General features: G+C 34.4%; 1 protein-coding gene and 1 long non-coding RNA gene across 3 annotated transcripts in view; one reads left to right on the top strand and one right to left on the bottom strand.

The window, feature by feature from the left end:
• The window catches only part of LOC106663547 (LIM/homeobox protein Lhx9-like), a 61,814-nt gene extending 48,023 nt beyond the window's left edge, over positions 1-13,791 (top strand). For both annotated transcript variants that reach the window (XM_014388445.2, XM_024230278.1), the window contains 2 exons: positions 10,000-10,226; positions 13,206-13,791. In XM_014388445.2, the coding sequence (XP_014243931.2) occupies positions 10,000-10,226; positions 13,206-13,370 (392 nt within the window). In that variant the 3' untranslated portion in view covers positions 13,371-13,791. The remainder of the gene's footprint in view (positions 1-9,999; positions 10,227-13,205) is intronic.
• LOC106663549 lies at positions 469-11,595 on the bottom strand. The gene is made up of 4 exons (XR_001340044.1): positions 11,521-11,595; positions 7,844-8,035; positions 591-758; positions 469-510 (listed from the first exon to the last, which is right to left on the bottom strand). It is a non-coding gene; the product is annotated as an uncharacterized LOC106663549 (long non-coding RNA).
• Positions 13,792-14,356: the final 565 nt, after the last annotated feature.

Below are 14,356 nucleotides of genomic sequence, written 5' to 3'. Positions count from 1 at the left end.
CCCCGGTAATTTTTCTATTTATCTACCCAACCTATAACCTTTTAATAAAGAAGCTAAAGATATAGGCACAGGGTTCGAATTCAGCGGCAGACCCGACATTCAAATAGTAGTAGTAACAATTATTGATAAGCAGTCAATGCTATAATTTCATATTAAGAAACTGTCAGAGATTAGGCAAATCTTTTACTTTCTCAATAAATATAACTATTCAAAAATCGTGAGATGCGGTCTGGTGTGATCTAGGTTTCAGAAAAACATTTTCTTTATCGTGCCAACGTTTCGATCTTTATTGAGATCATCTTCTATAACTTTCTTTTAGCATTTATACACTGAGAGGCAAAAGTGGCCAATATTTTTAATTATATCTTAGACAATCATCCATTGATTATCTTACAATAATATGTTATAAGAAAAACAATTATAATATATGTTTATTTTTGGAACTTGTTAGTTTCTCTCATAGACGTTTGGTTCTGGTTTATTTGTTCAAAGGACACTTTCAAGGCATTTCTAGGAAGAACAAGAAAATTAATTAAACAAATAAAGAAATATATATATAAAATTAAATACATAAAAATAATATCTTTAACAATTAGAAAATGTATTTTGGGCGAGTACAACTTTCAACGCGAGTTTGTCGTGAAGGGTAGCCATTGTGCGTGTGCGTGGGCGTGGCGGGTCTCGCAGGATCTCCATTCACTCCTCTCCTTCCGTCATTTCGTACTAAATCCAACGGGCCTCCTCTTTCGCCTCCTCAGCTTGAAATAAAACAGAAACACACTGCATTTAAAATAGTAAAACAAAGTCCTTCGATTAAGCATTTCATTAGCAAGTCCAAAGTTTAAAACTATTTCAGAAATTGACAATTTATTTTTTGACTGCTGGCTACTTACGTAACAATTTATTATTTGTCTGACTTATATCCATTAAATTTTTCCAAATAACTAACATGTAAATTTTAAGTACATAGAAAATATCAATCAAATCGCTATGAAATATAAATAATCTAATTTTAATTACTAATTGAATATTATTTAAAAAATTGTTGTTAAAAAGTAAATAGTTTATAAATTATCTGTAATTTTAAGAATACTGATTACGACAATATAAGCATTAAATAAAGTTTAGTTTCTTCGTTTCCGATAATTTAGTCTGTCAGACGGAAGGACTTCTTTTTGTCAATTAAAAATTAACCCATAATCGAATGGTAATTTTGAAAATTTTTCTTGAAAAGAATTGATTAAAGCATCTTTCCTTGTCTTGTACTCAAAATTCTTCACTTTTCTCAAGGACGACCTCGTTGTTAATCTGTAGAATATCCGAGCTGAAATATTTCGAGGCGGATGGGTTCCAGAAAAACGTTATGCAATTTAGAAAACAACCATCATAGGTTTTGAGAGAGAAAACAAGCTGTTCAGGATTTAAAAAAAAAGTTATATGACCCAACCTGGACCTAAATAGGAAAATTAAAATATTTTTAATTTGATATTTTAAATCGGATTCTTATAAACATATGTTTGCAAAACTTTTCTCTCACTCACACAACCAATCAATCTTTCCCTCGAATGATAAACATTTATATTTTAATTTAATATTTATCTTTGCTTGGTTTTCTGCTTGTCTCTATGTCTCTCGCTCACTCAACTCAATCTCCTACTTCTGTCTGTCTGTCTGTCTGTCTGTCTCTCTCTCTCTTTCTCTCTCTCTCTCTCTCTCTCTCTCTCTCTCTCTCCCTCTCTCTCCTCTTTCTCTCTCACTCAAAGCAAAATACACAATAAAATAAATTTGAAAGATAATCATACTCCTTATTTCTCTTTCTCATTTTTTCTCTCTCTTTCTTTCTCCCACTTTCTTTCACCTTCACTCTCTCTTTATTTTCTACTCTCTCTATGTTTCTATCGCTCTTTCTGACAAACACTAATCTGTTTCTTCTCTTGCCCGCTTCTATATCTTCCTTCCTACCAATATATTTCTATTTCTCTCTCCTTCGCTCTCTCTCTCTCTCTCTCTCTCCCTTTCCTTCGCTCTCTCTCTCTCTCACTCTCTCTCTCTTTCCTTTTATCTCTCTCTCTTTCCTTCTATCTCTCTCTCTCTCTTTCTCTCTTTCTTGCTCTCTTTCTTTCTTTTAACTCTCTCTATGTTTCCATCGCTCTTTCTGACTATCACTAACTGTCTTACTATTTAACTACTTTGTACACCATGGTTATTCATAAGAGTCAATTTCACTAAATTTCTATTTCAGTATCTCATCACTCTTTCTCACTTTCACTCTCTCACACTCTCTCTCTCTCTCTTTCTCTCTTTCTTATTTATCTATCTATTATATATCTATCTTGCTTTCTTTCTTTGTGTTTGTCTATCTATCTTCCTTTCAGTCTATGTCTTTCTCAATTACTCTCTCACCCTTCCTATAATCTCAAGGTTCTGAATTATCCTATCTCTACCCGCTAATGTTGTATCTACCAAACTATCATTAACTGTCCCAGCATTTTGTGAGTAAATGTATAAAGTGTTGGAAAATTTTTTTTTTCTTGTGAAGAGATTTTGTTTTTGTCCAATCTATGTGCTTTCTTTAAAAAATGTATGTGTCAGTAACTGTAAAATCAGTACCGTAATTTCATCTAGGTAATTCCGGTAGTACTTGTTCAGCATTTAATTCGAGTTAGCTGGCTAGAAAATCATATTAATCTAGCGTATTTCTTATTTTAAGATAATTAAAGCGGTTTGACTATTAACGATAACCTCAAGTGGAAGGAACTTAGGTATAAGTTTCATAGATTGATATAACGATTAAGTGTTGGTTGAGATAAAAGATAATCGGGGGGAGGTTAATCTAGAACTACCGTTTTTATGAAAACGAGCAAATAGTTCTTGATGTAATGTGAAATTTTCATAATTTTCCGATTTATCCCTCATCGTAAAATCCATACGAGTTGGAGTTGGGCCGATTAGATATGCTGATGCGACAATAACAGTCAAAGACTGAACCCACTTAAGGACGCCCTATTTCTTCCTTCCCGAGGGCTACTTTTCGGCGTGTTAACGTCAAAACTGTGAATTGGATTTCATTCCGATCCTTATCAATCGACCGAATCACCGAGCGCGGGACACCTGTGAACCAATTCAAAAACGGAAAAAACCCCGAGCCAAGAAGAAGCGCTCCCCAAAAAAAGACATTTTCTATTTTATTTACTGACGCCGAGGCTGGGTGGCCCTCAATTAAAGGTTTCGGTGGCTCATCCGAGCAGGATGTAATAAATCCAGTTTGTAGAGGGGGTCGATAAGACCCCTTGGATTGGAGACCCGATCCTCCCTGGAATGTAGAACACAATGGCTTCAACATGGCTACCACAAGTTTAAGTCCATCGATCCATACAAAAACACTGTAAACCACGTTTTAAAAGGGTTATTTAAAAAAACAAAATTTTAAGAAAGAGGAAGGATTACCGCTTAGGTTTCGTCAACTACACTAATTACAATATACATAATTATGTTATGACCTTTCATTAAAATATTATAATTGTTGATAGTTATCATTCAAAGATTTTTTGATTATTGAAAAGTAACAAATACATTTACCCGGGTATAGAGGTATTAACGGTCTTTGTGCTAACCCTGTTAACTCGGTTAGGTCCAGTTAGATCGAGAAAAATTATGAGGTAGACTTGTATTTCTTCGATCTAACAGGCCAGGGCCAATGTTAGATGTTAAGTCGAAAATGTAGTCTCATTGCTATCCGTTAGGGCGTATGTAACTAACATGGCAGCCATAAATTTAACAGCTGTTTTTTGTTTACGCGTATTTTTATTCTCAAATACGGATTAATTAAGTCAGAACTAATGTCAAAAACACTTCTTTTGTTAATTTCTGACCTGTCCTTATATAACCGGTCATTCATAAAAGGTACATCCCCTATCCTATAAAGTTGTTGGCTGTTAGACGTTAGGTTACAAGTTAGGTATGTCGGCACGAATTGAAGCGTATCATTTGTTAATACTTTTCGAGTTCATAGCATTTTGTATGAAAGAATTGATTAATTTTTTTTTATTAACTTCTGGCATCATACAACTTAACACAAAAGAAAACCAGAACAAACAACAACAAGCCTTCAAGGACTGTTGTAGGTTTATTTTTGGTTCTGCAGCATTGCGGAAAAATTAACGTTTACGTGCTAAGAAAAGAAGAGGGCGTTCACGATCTTACTGGACTAACTCTATTCGAGTTAACACGAATTTACATTTTACAAACTTCGTGAATACCCCTTATATCCCCCATCGACGCTCTTGTATACAACCCGACATTCACGCTAATAAATGCATTCTTACGAAAGATTGAAAACAGAATACATTTATCGTCAAACTATTTATATAATAATCTGATTAACTGCAAAACAAATGCTTGATGTAGAAAATATCCAAAGATTCGTACTGCCGTACTCGACCCCAATTGTCGTATTCCAACTCGCTCTCTATAGGGAGCAGAGGAATGATACGCTTCAATTACGTGGGCATTTGGCTGCATGTCGGACACATCCGCCCAAAAATAAGGTTAAGTCAACCACGTATGGCCAATTCTCATTTCTGGTTACGATGATCGTTCTTATCTGGTTTAGCCTCACTGGGGGTGACACCTACTGATTGTGCTCTTGATAGCGAGAATTAAATGAATTCTGTATACTTTAGGTTATGAACAAGAAAAATATCAACAAAAAAAATTCACAACCGCAAAACCAAATCAATGCTACATAAGTTCATGTGTTTAAATTTAAAAGTTAAGTTAACTTTTATTAGTTTATTGGTTATCGTTTCCGCTTTATTTTCGCTGTTTTTAAGTTGGTAGAAAGAGATAAAATTTAGATTTGGATTTAAATTTTCTTCAACGTTGTGCGTTTAAAGTTGTCCTGAGTTAAGACTTTATAGAAAATAAAATTGTAGTGGTCAATTTAATTAAATACATTTTTTCCCATTTAAATGGAAGCTTGTTATTTTAATGTCCTCAAGGTACAATTCGTTTATTTTGTTGGCAATTTGTTCTATGGATTAATGCCATTTCTTCTATTTTTGACTTTCGTCTTAATAATTTTACTTACTTTAGATACAATCAGTAAATTGTAATAGGTTTTATGATTTATAGAGTTTTTCCTTATTTAAGTTACTTTTTAAAAATCGTTACATCCACACGCAGGGCACTAAAGATTGCACGGAACGATAAACTTAACTAGACAAAATAACTGAAATAAAAAGAATTTGGAATTCACATGAAAAATACTATGTTTAATATTTTTACGAGCTTGAAAGTATAAAAGAAATACACCCAACTGTTAGTATAATTTCTTTTCGAATTATTTGCCCAGCAGGTTTTGCGAAAGGAGGCGAACGCTTCCCAACAACAATTTACGGCTCCGTGAAGTCACGTAAAGCGGCTTAATCCAGAATTCACGCCCGGCTCACGATCCGAGATTAATTGAGAGGCCAGCGCTTATCCGTGGAAATGAAAATAGATGCTCGGGATCTTAGGGATGGATGAATGAAGTTGCCAGTGGTAGAAACGAAAGGTCAATGCGCCTGGGACCCCGGGGGCACGTCGAGGGAAGGCCTTCCACTGTGAAAAATGTCCACGCCCTGCTGATAAATTGCCTTCGTCGGATGATTTACTGAGGGCGACCGTCACGAATAAGAACAAATAAAGAAAACCGGAAGATCGAGAAGGCAGTAGCTGATTTTTGGAATTTTTAATCTTACCTCTTGGGCGTTCCTAATTTAGCCGTTGTTCGTCTTTTTTATGAAGAAACGTTCCGATTTTCAAATTCAAATTTGACCATCGATTCCAAATCACACTTCCTGATATGACGATCAATCAGAATGTTGCAACTAGTAAAGTAAAGCAATTCCTGTTTTGTGTAACTACCCTTTGCGTGTCACGGACGAGACGTCAAACAAATTTGCAATACATCTTTCATACTATTTTCGTTTAAAAAACCATGGGCTACGCTGGGATTCGAACCCAGGACCGCAGCGTAGCAAATAAGAGTCGGGCAGCCTAACCACCGCGGTCCCCGTGCTGCAAATAGAGCCCAGTATTATATCGTAATCTAGGTTTTCAGCCTTAATAAAAATAATAATAACTTTCCTCTCTGCCCAATCGATGTAATCGTTTATGTTTAAATAATTATCGAACGAAATTGGGCGGCAAGATGGAAAGTCTACAGAGATTGAATCAAACAAATTAAGCCAGTTGTCCATCAATGGCCAACTGAGGAACTTGAGAGAAAAGAACTTGTGGTTTTCTCTCGATTGCGAATAGGTCACATCAGACTAATCCATAAAAGGCTTTTGATAGGCAACAACTTTCCAACTTGTCCTCGAAATATGCAAAGTGGAAAACGTATCATTTTGATGTAAAACTTATTTTTGTCGACTGTTCAACTTTGCAACCCTTTAGGCAAAGGCTCAACCTTTCGAGTATTTAAAGGAGTTACTAAGTCCTCAGTATTTATTTCAAAGAGCATTTTCACCTTTGTTAAATTTATTGGAATTTATAATGAGATTTAAGCCTTTTCCCAAAATACCTTTGAATGTTTGTCTGCTAGTGTTGATGACAGTTCTGCGAGCAAGATTTCTTTATTTTTTCAATTATTTTTGAGCATGCCGGAGCGAAAAATGAAATAAAAGAAAATACAAATTGCAGGGTAATAAACGACAATGCCCAAAATTTCAATTTAAATAAGAAAAGATAGCTCCGTCCAAAAAGTGTTGTGTTTTGGTTTTTATTATTGTTAAACAGCATTAGTTTATTTACAGTATTTGAAAGGAAGAATAAAAGGATAACGTTGAGCCTCATGTTGAGGCTCTTGTTGTCTGACTCCATTATTATTATTATTATTTGCCATACAAGCCTATGCGAAATGATTAAATTATGGAACAAAATTTGAAAATTACAATTAAAGAATAGGAATACATTTTATAATTTAAAATGGGCTTTTTGCATACATTAGGCATTCCAAATCAAGTATTTTAAAAGGATAAATTAATGCTTTTGATGGAAATAGGATAAATTAGTTTATGAATGAATGTTTTGAGTCAGAGCTTTATAGAACCCAAAAGGGAAGGTGCTAATCTAAGATAGAAGGTTTAAATATTACGAGGTGAAAAGACTTTAGCCGTAAAACGCCCGTAAAAATAATATTAATTCCATTATATTTAGTGGTCTATTGACCAAATTACTTTTTTAAATTAATTAATCTTTTTATATAAGGTTTTGGTTGTAATGAAACAGTCAGTGTCACGACCGGGATTCGAACCAACGACCTTCGGCTAAATAAGCCGCTGCTGTACCACTTGACCTATCGTGACTTCGATCCACTCGCACACCAACTCCCCATCTCAACCTACAACCTTTCCTGATTACTCGACATTTGAAAATGGCTAAAAGAAGGGAAAATTGGAAAGGTTGTAGGTTGGGATGGGGAGTTGGTGCCCGAGTAGATCGAAGTCACGATAGCTCAAGTGATAGAGCAGCGGCGTATCAAGCCGAAGATCGTGGGTTCGAATCCCGCTCGTGCCATTGACTTTTTTATCTCAACTGAAAACCTTAATTAATTTTAATAATTATATTTTTTTCTCAAATAGCCTATAATAAATGATTCAATCAATATAATCAAGATCTGTTGAACAACTTGTGTCTTGGACCTAATAAAAATACTCTATTTTGACTATAAAGCCTGGAACGAGATTTACGACAGTACTACCAGAATTTCAACAGGGGACCAACCTATTCATTGATTAATATGAACACCTTAAAGGTAAACTGCGTCTGTATGATATTGTGTATCGCGACCATTCACCTTTTTTGCAATTTCCATCACCGTCTAGAGCTGAAAGACCCCTGAGTGTTTACTTCTCGCTTTGGAGTAAGAATCTCATCCTGCATCAATATCAATCATGTCCCCCTGTATCTTCTTTTCCCTGGACAGGCTTGTTTCTGCTCCTCCGAGTCTGTACATATGCCTCTAGAGTCTGCCAATTATTTCTACATGCTTTAGCAATTTTGACGTTAATTTTTGCGATGGTCCTTCAATGGACTTTTGTACATACCTCTATGCTGGAATACATTCCTATTGAACCGGGTCGTATTTTTAATCCATTGGATGATGAATACACCTTTTTTGGAAATTTAGTATGCGAAATTGTCAGGGCCGATAGGTTTCTTTTTATTGAACTGCTTTCGACCAATTTGTCCCGCAATTCGTCGCCCCTCAATTCTACCCAATTTTTGGCATGGCATCTGTTTTTGAAGGTAATAAACAACTTTATGATTTCTCAGGCAGTGCTCAATTGCCAACCCCCCCCTAAATACAATTAAATATGTAAATTCATGCAGTGACCAAAATCAATTATCAATCTTTCAATAAATCTCATCTCTAGGCCATCGATTTGTTACTGTTGGAAAACTATAAAGAAAAACTAATGTTCAATCCTTTCTTCAATGATGTTTTTGATCAATGAGTTTCCTGATCACATATTTCTTGATTCTTTCTTCTTTCATCTTTCCTACTTCTTTCTTTCCTGATCCCTTATTTTCTATATTTTAAGTTGATTTAAATTTAGTTTAGATAAAGCAATTAAAAACTCGAAATTATAATAAATAATAACTTTTAAAAAATTGGATGTACCAACAGATCTCTGATTCTAATTATAGTATGAATCAAATTCGAATATTTCCTTATGAAATAATGGGTTTAATTGTTCACTCTAGTAACTATTATACATATCGTTAGTTATCCATGAGAAAGCTAGCGCTTTTAAAGTCCGCTGACATCCGCTGTTGTATTTTTCTCACAATTTATTTATGTTAAAATTATCTAAACTCTTGTCAAAGATCTATCATTTTTCTAAGTTTTTTTTTTTCAAATTAAGAACAATCCGTTCTAGAAAACAGAATATATATATACAGGGTGTCCCAGTTCGTTCTAACGAAACTCAGGTAATTGATTCTACTCTTCGTTTGGAGCAAAAAATGCTCAGGACAAAATTTTCGGAAAGTTCTCTATTTTGAAGACATTCGTCAATTTTTCAACTTTTCACTACCTTACCATATAAAAACGCTTACAACTTCCAAAATGTTGAGACTACAACAAATTCAATTACACCATTTGAAAGAACTTGAAGAAAGAATTTTACAATTTGTAAGCAAATTTTCACGGTTATTTAGCTGTTCAATTAAATGAAAAAGTATCCATTTTTCAGTAGTGTTAAAAAAAATTATTTGGTCTATTAAAACTGATATTTTTATTTTATTTTTCATAATATACTACGCATACATAGATGGAGAATTTACGAAAAATTGAATCGCTAATTTTTGACAACAACCTACACTTTAGGCAAAATAGTACAACTTTTTTGCTGTATGAAGAATTATTTATCTGGTTAAGGATGATTTTAAAAACTAGCTACGATTGTAAACACTTTAAAGTTCAATAACGAAAAATTTAATTATCTTAATGTTACGTATAGTTTTAGAGAAAAAAGTACTGAGATGTGAAAAATACAAGTTTTCAGGAGACACGATTTTCGGATCGAGCTTGAATTTTTCCTCTTACCGCCCAATTCACGTCATAAAAACTGTACACATTGTAAAAAACTGTACACGCCAAATTCATCAAAACAAGATACAAGAAAATGACTGATTTGCAAACTTCAAAAATTGTTTGAATTACGTTTAAACCTCAGAATCTCATGGAACTATTTTTATTTTGTACAAAAAAAGTTTGTATTTTAACAAATAAAATTTTTTTAAATTTGTTAATAATGTTATAAATTTTAAATTTGTTCGAAAAACGGTCGCTACTCATTTGATTAAGAGATATTTGAAAATTAAAAATGATTAAAATAAATGTTTATCGTCTTAATTATCAGGTTGTGTTTATCATATTAGCTTAATTTTATTGAATATCGATTTACTCCATATCTTTATTTTTTAAAAATTTGTGTAATATTCCAGAAGTAATCCACGCCGGGGATCTGTCATCTTCGATGGAATCACTCTCTTACGACAGTTCTGCGACTTCGCCCAGCATCCCGCAGCAAAGGACGAAGAGAATGAGGACCTCTTTTAAACACCACCAGCTCCGTACGATGAAGTCCTACTTCGCAATCAACCAAAATCCCGACGCCAAAGACCTCAAACAACTAGCTCAGAAAACCGGCCTTTCAAAAAGAGTTCTTCAGGTCAGTATGTTTTTAATATGTTGTTATTGTAATTAAAATTTAATATGAATAAATCAAATTTTTTCGTAAAATTGAATTATTCATCAAGACGGGATACATGAAATTTCATTGGCTTAACTCGTCCTGCTGAAAACAGAGCAAAAAAGGAGTCACAGTTTAAAATGAAGGAATACATACTTTAATTATTTTTAAAGAATATGTCATACGACCGGAAATGGTTTAGAATCATGGCCGGATATTTACAGCATCCCAAATTAGGGTAGAACTTGTAGCTCGACCTGTTATAAATTACGCTACACACCATTGAAGAAAAAAACCGTTTAACAGCAAGAAGGCTAATTTTCATTATTGGCATGTTTAATATTTACATCATATAATAAGAAGAAGACGTCTTTTCAACCTATTTAAGCCTCCGTTAATGGAAAGTAGCAGAGTAGGTAGCCAATTACTATAAACATATATATATACAAAAGGAAGCCAAAAATTGACCAAAATAACCTCATTTCGGATATATCCCAACATCACCGTTGAATGTTGATTATTTATAGGAATTTAAATTCCAGAGGTAGGAAGCATTACACCCCTTTACGCCCTTCATTTAACAATTGTAAATATATTTCATCAATGTTTCACGGATGAGAATGGGGATAGAATTTGGCCCGATGAAGACGTCGAATTCTTCGGCAATTAAAGACAAAAATTCAATTAGAGCGTCTTGGCTCTCTGAGGAATTTCATCGAGCGATAAAAGTCTTCATGCCTTTATCAGATGGCGTTATTTGTCGCGTGTAGTCGAGAGAATCGCGTCTCTTAATAAGCCAAGCCTCTTAATTGCGTATGTAATTCTAATTTCCATCGGCCTCCTCGTTTCCAAAAGCATGAATTATTCAGGCGATTCCAATTGTACGGATGCCTTGTCTTTCTTGTTCAATAAACTGAGGTGGTTCATTAAAAGCTCAGCTCCTTCACTGCTCGTTCCAGTTTGAACAGATATTTCAAACGATGAATGTTTTTGCCGGGATGAACCCGTACCATGAATAAGATTTGAGTGTACTAATTTTGTTTTGAGCTTGAAATCAACCACTAAAATACTCCATGTCTAATAACTACCAGACGTATGCTGAATTTTGTCACTTTGTAGTAAGTTGAAGTACATCAACTTCGTATATATATATATATATATATATATATATATATAACACATATGCCTCTAGAGTCTGCCAATTATTTCTACATGCTTTAGCAATTTTGACGTTAATTTTTGCGATGGTCCTTCAATTGACTTTTGTACATACCTCTAGGCTGGAATACATTCCTATTGAACCGGGTCGTATTTTTAATCCATTGGATGATGAATACACCTTTTTTGGAAATTTAGTATGCGAAATTATCAGGGCCGATAGGTTTCTTTTTATTGAACTGCTTTCGACCAATTTGTCCCGCAATTCGTCGCCCCTCAATTATACCCAATTTTTTTCGTATTTTCCTCAATGTCTGACAGGGCCTTTATGCAATCCCAAACAACTATGGTCTTTACTGCCTATCGGATTGGCTTTAGTTCTGCCTGGCTGTTATTTTTGGCATGGCATCTGTTTTTGAAGGTAATAAACAACTTTATGATTTCTCAGGCAGTGCTCAATTGCCAACNATATATAGATTTTGTCCCTGATCATTTCTTTGGATAGTTTAAAAATATCCTTACCAATTCTTGTTTTCCATTCTCCCTATTTTGAAAAGCATCTAATGATTCGTAAATTTCACAAAGCCCTTCGAACACGCATAAATCCGTATGACAGACTTTGAACAAACAACGACAACTAATCCATTATTCATTTCGAATCAAATTAAATCGTACCGAATCGAAGGGCTGACGCGTTAATCTGAAATATCATTTCAATTATTATGAAACCAGCCCGTAGCCATTATTCAATGGAGTCTAATGTAAATATATAAACGCATAATTACTTTTTTTTTCATTTTTTCATTTTTTTTTCTAAATCTTGAGCACCTACAAGTCGTGAAACGACCAACTCGTATAAGTAACCTTTCCTGTGTATGCTAAACATCCGTTTAACAAAATGATTATCTAAATCAAGAAATCCTTCAAACTGAAAACGAATATTATGAAATCACTTTTATAAATTTGACCTATATTGAAGTTATTTTTATTCAATCAACTTTGAAATCGATTTTTTTTATCCTGTACAGGATAATATAATGAACTGAAGATTTGTTATCGTATGCAGATATTTATGTAAGCTTTTTATACAGCTAAATGTATTTAATTATACTGTGCTGATTGTTTATTGGAAAAAATGTCTGGCTAATGTTTCGATCCGGCCCGGAGGTTCAAACCAATGCATTAGCTTCGACTGCAGTAGGAGGTAAACTAGATTTTTTTTAATTAAAAAAGCTCTGTATTGTTTAATGAATGCAAAGTGCAAAGAATTGGAGCAAATATAAAAAAGGGTGGAAGAAAGCGGGAGTATTTTTTCCAATTTCCGAATTGCTTAAAATTTTTCTTGAGTATTAAGTTTTGTAAAGTTTTATTCTTATAATTGTTACTAATAAAGACAGAAAGGGCGAAGTTTATCTCTCATACAGAGAAATTATTTCCTGTCGTTTATTCGAAATTAGAACTTTGTAATGGGGGACCGCGGTAGCCGAGTGGTTAACGTGAGAGACTCTCGGCTCATAGACGCCGCGGTCGTGGGTTCGATTCCCACCGTCGCCTCTGGCCCTTCACGAAACCCCCCCCCCCAATATGAATACGCATACAAGAATTTGTCACCATGGTTAATATGCATAGATCATAAGGCAAAAAAAAAAAAAAACTTTGTAATGTTGGGTATTTATTGTGTTGATATGGGTTCAGGTAATATCGCTCTCGACCATCCACGGGGGTGGTATTAACGAATGGTAAGGGTTCAGGGCGAATAACCGAATTATTACGTCCCTTAAGAATTTTTCCCTGTTCCAGGTCTGGTTCCAGAACGCGAGGGCGAAGTGGAGGAGGAACCTGATGCGCCAAGAAGGAGGCGGCAATGCCGGTTGTCCGCAGGCGCCGCTCATCGTGACAGAGACGGTCACCTCGCTGGAAGACCTCCAGCATCAGCAAGGGCTCGCATTTTCAGACATGTACTGATGAGATTTGACACATTTCTGAATCGATTTCCTCCCGTTGAAGAGGTTTCTTTGCTCATTCAACTAAGAGAACCCCTTAGAGACAATCCTCAGATGAAAATATGTGACATATGTAGTCCTCTCTTTAAGTACGACTACGGGGTAAAGTAAAAGGATGCTTTTACAAAAAATTTAAGATTCGCTCATCCTCAAATGAAAAGACCCTTTTGTTTTAGTTTAATCCGTATTTTATTATTTTCTGGTGACATTACAAAATATATTATCCAGAATTTTTGACTGCAAAAGACTTTCGGTCTCTGCTATTTCTTTGTCTTTACTAATTAACAAGGAAACTTTCCCTTCCTTATCTTTGATATAATATCAGGGTAATCCTAAAATATTCTGGTGTAATCTTGAGAAAAAAAGTTGATCCTCTAAAATGAGTAGTTTTGTTACAATTTGTATACCAATGGTTCCGAATCCTTCAAGACTTATTAAAAAATATACACTTAGCTATCTCAATATACAACACTTAGTGTCACTGGTAGAAGAACACTCCAAAATCTGTTCATCCACGACGAGATTTTTTTTCTTAATCTACCAACGGAATCCAAACAGAATCCTAAAACTGAATCACTCTTTTTTACAAGAAAACGTGCTAATGTGGAAGCATTTGGCTTGAACGCTCTCGTGATTTCTTGTTGAAAACTTTTAAAGAAAACTCAGGTGATACCTTGTTAATATAATATCTTCTTATAAGTCAGTCTAAGAAGAAACTTCACTGAATCAAGGATTAAAAACTTTTCTTACCTTAAAACAAAAATTTTCCGGTTTTCCCTTAATTCAGTGCTACGAGGCCCTTCGAGAAATGTAAAAAAAATCAAGGACCATCAACAGCACGACATATTTGCTACAATCATTCATCATAACAATCGTTGTCATTTTTAAAACTTAAATTAACCTACTTACTTAAAATAATTGTAATTTTAAAAGGATATACTGAAAGCT

Source organism: Cimex lectularius, unplaced genomic scaffold (genome assembly GCF_000648675.2).
Source record: "Cimex lectularius strain Harlan isolate CLEC.00 unplaced genomic scaffold, Clec_2.1 scaffold2, whole genome shotgun sequence".
Taxonomy (NCBI): Eukaryota; Metazoa; Arthropoda; class Insecta; order Hemiptera; family Cimicidae; genus Cimex; species Cimex lectularius.
The sequence above is the reverse complement of the archived record's forward strand: the minus strand, read 5'-3'. Positions and strand labels throughout refer to the sequence as shown.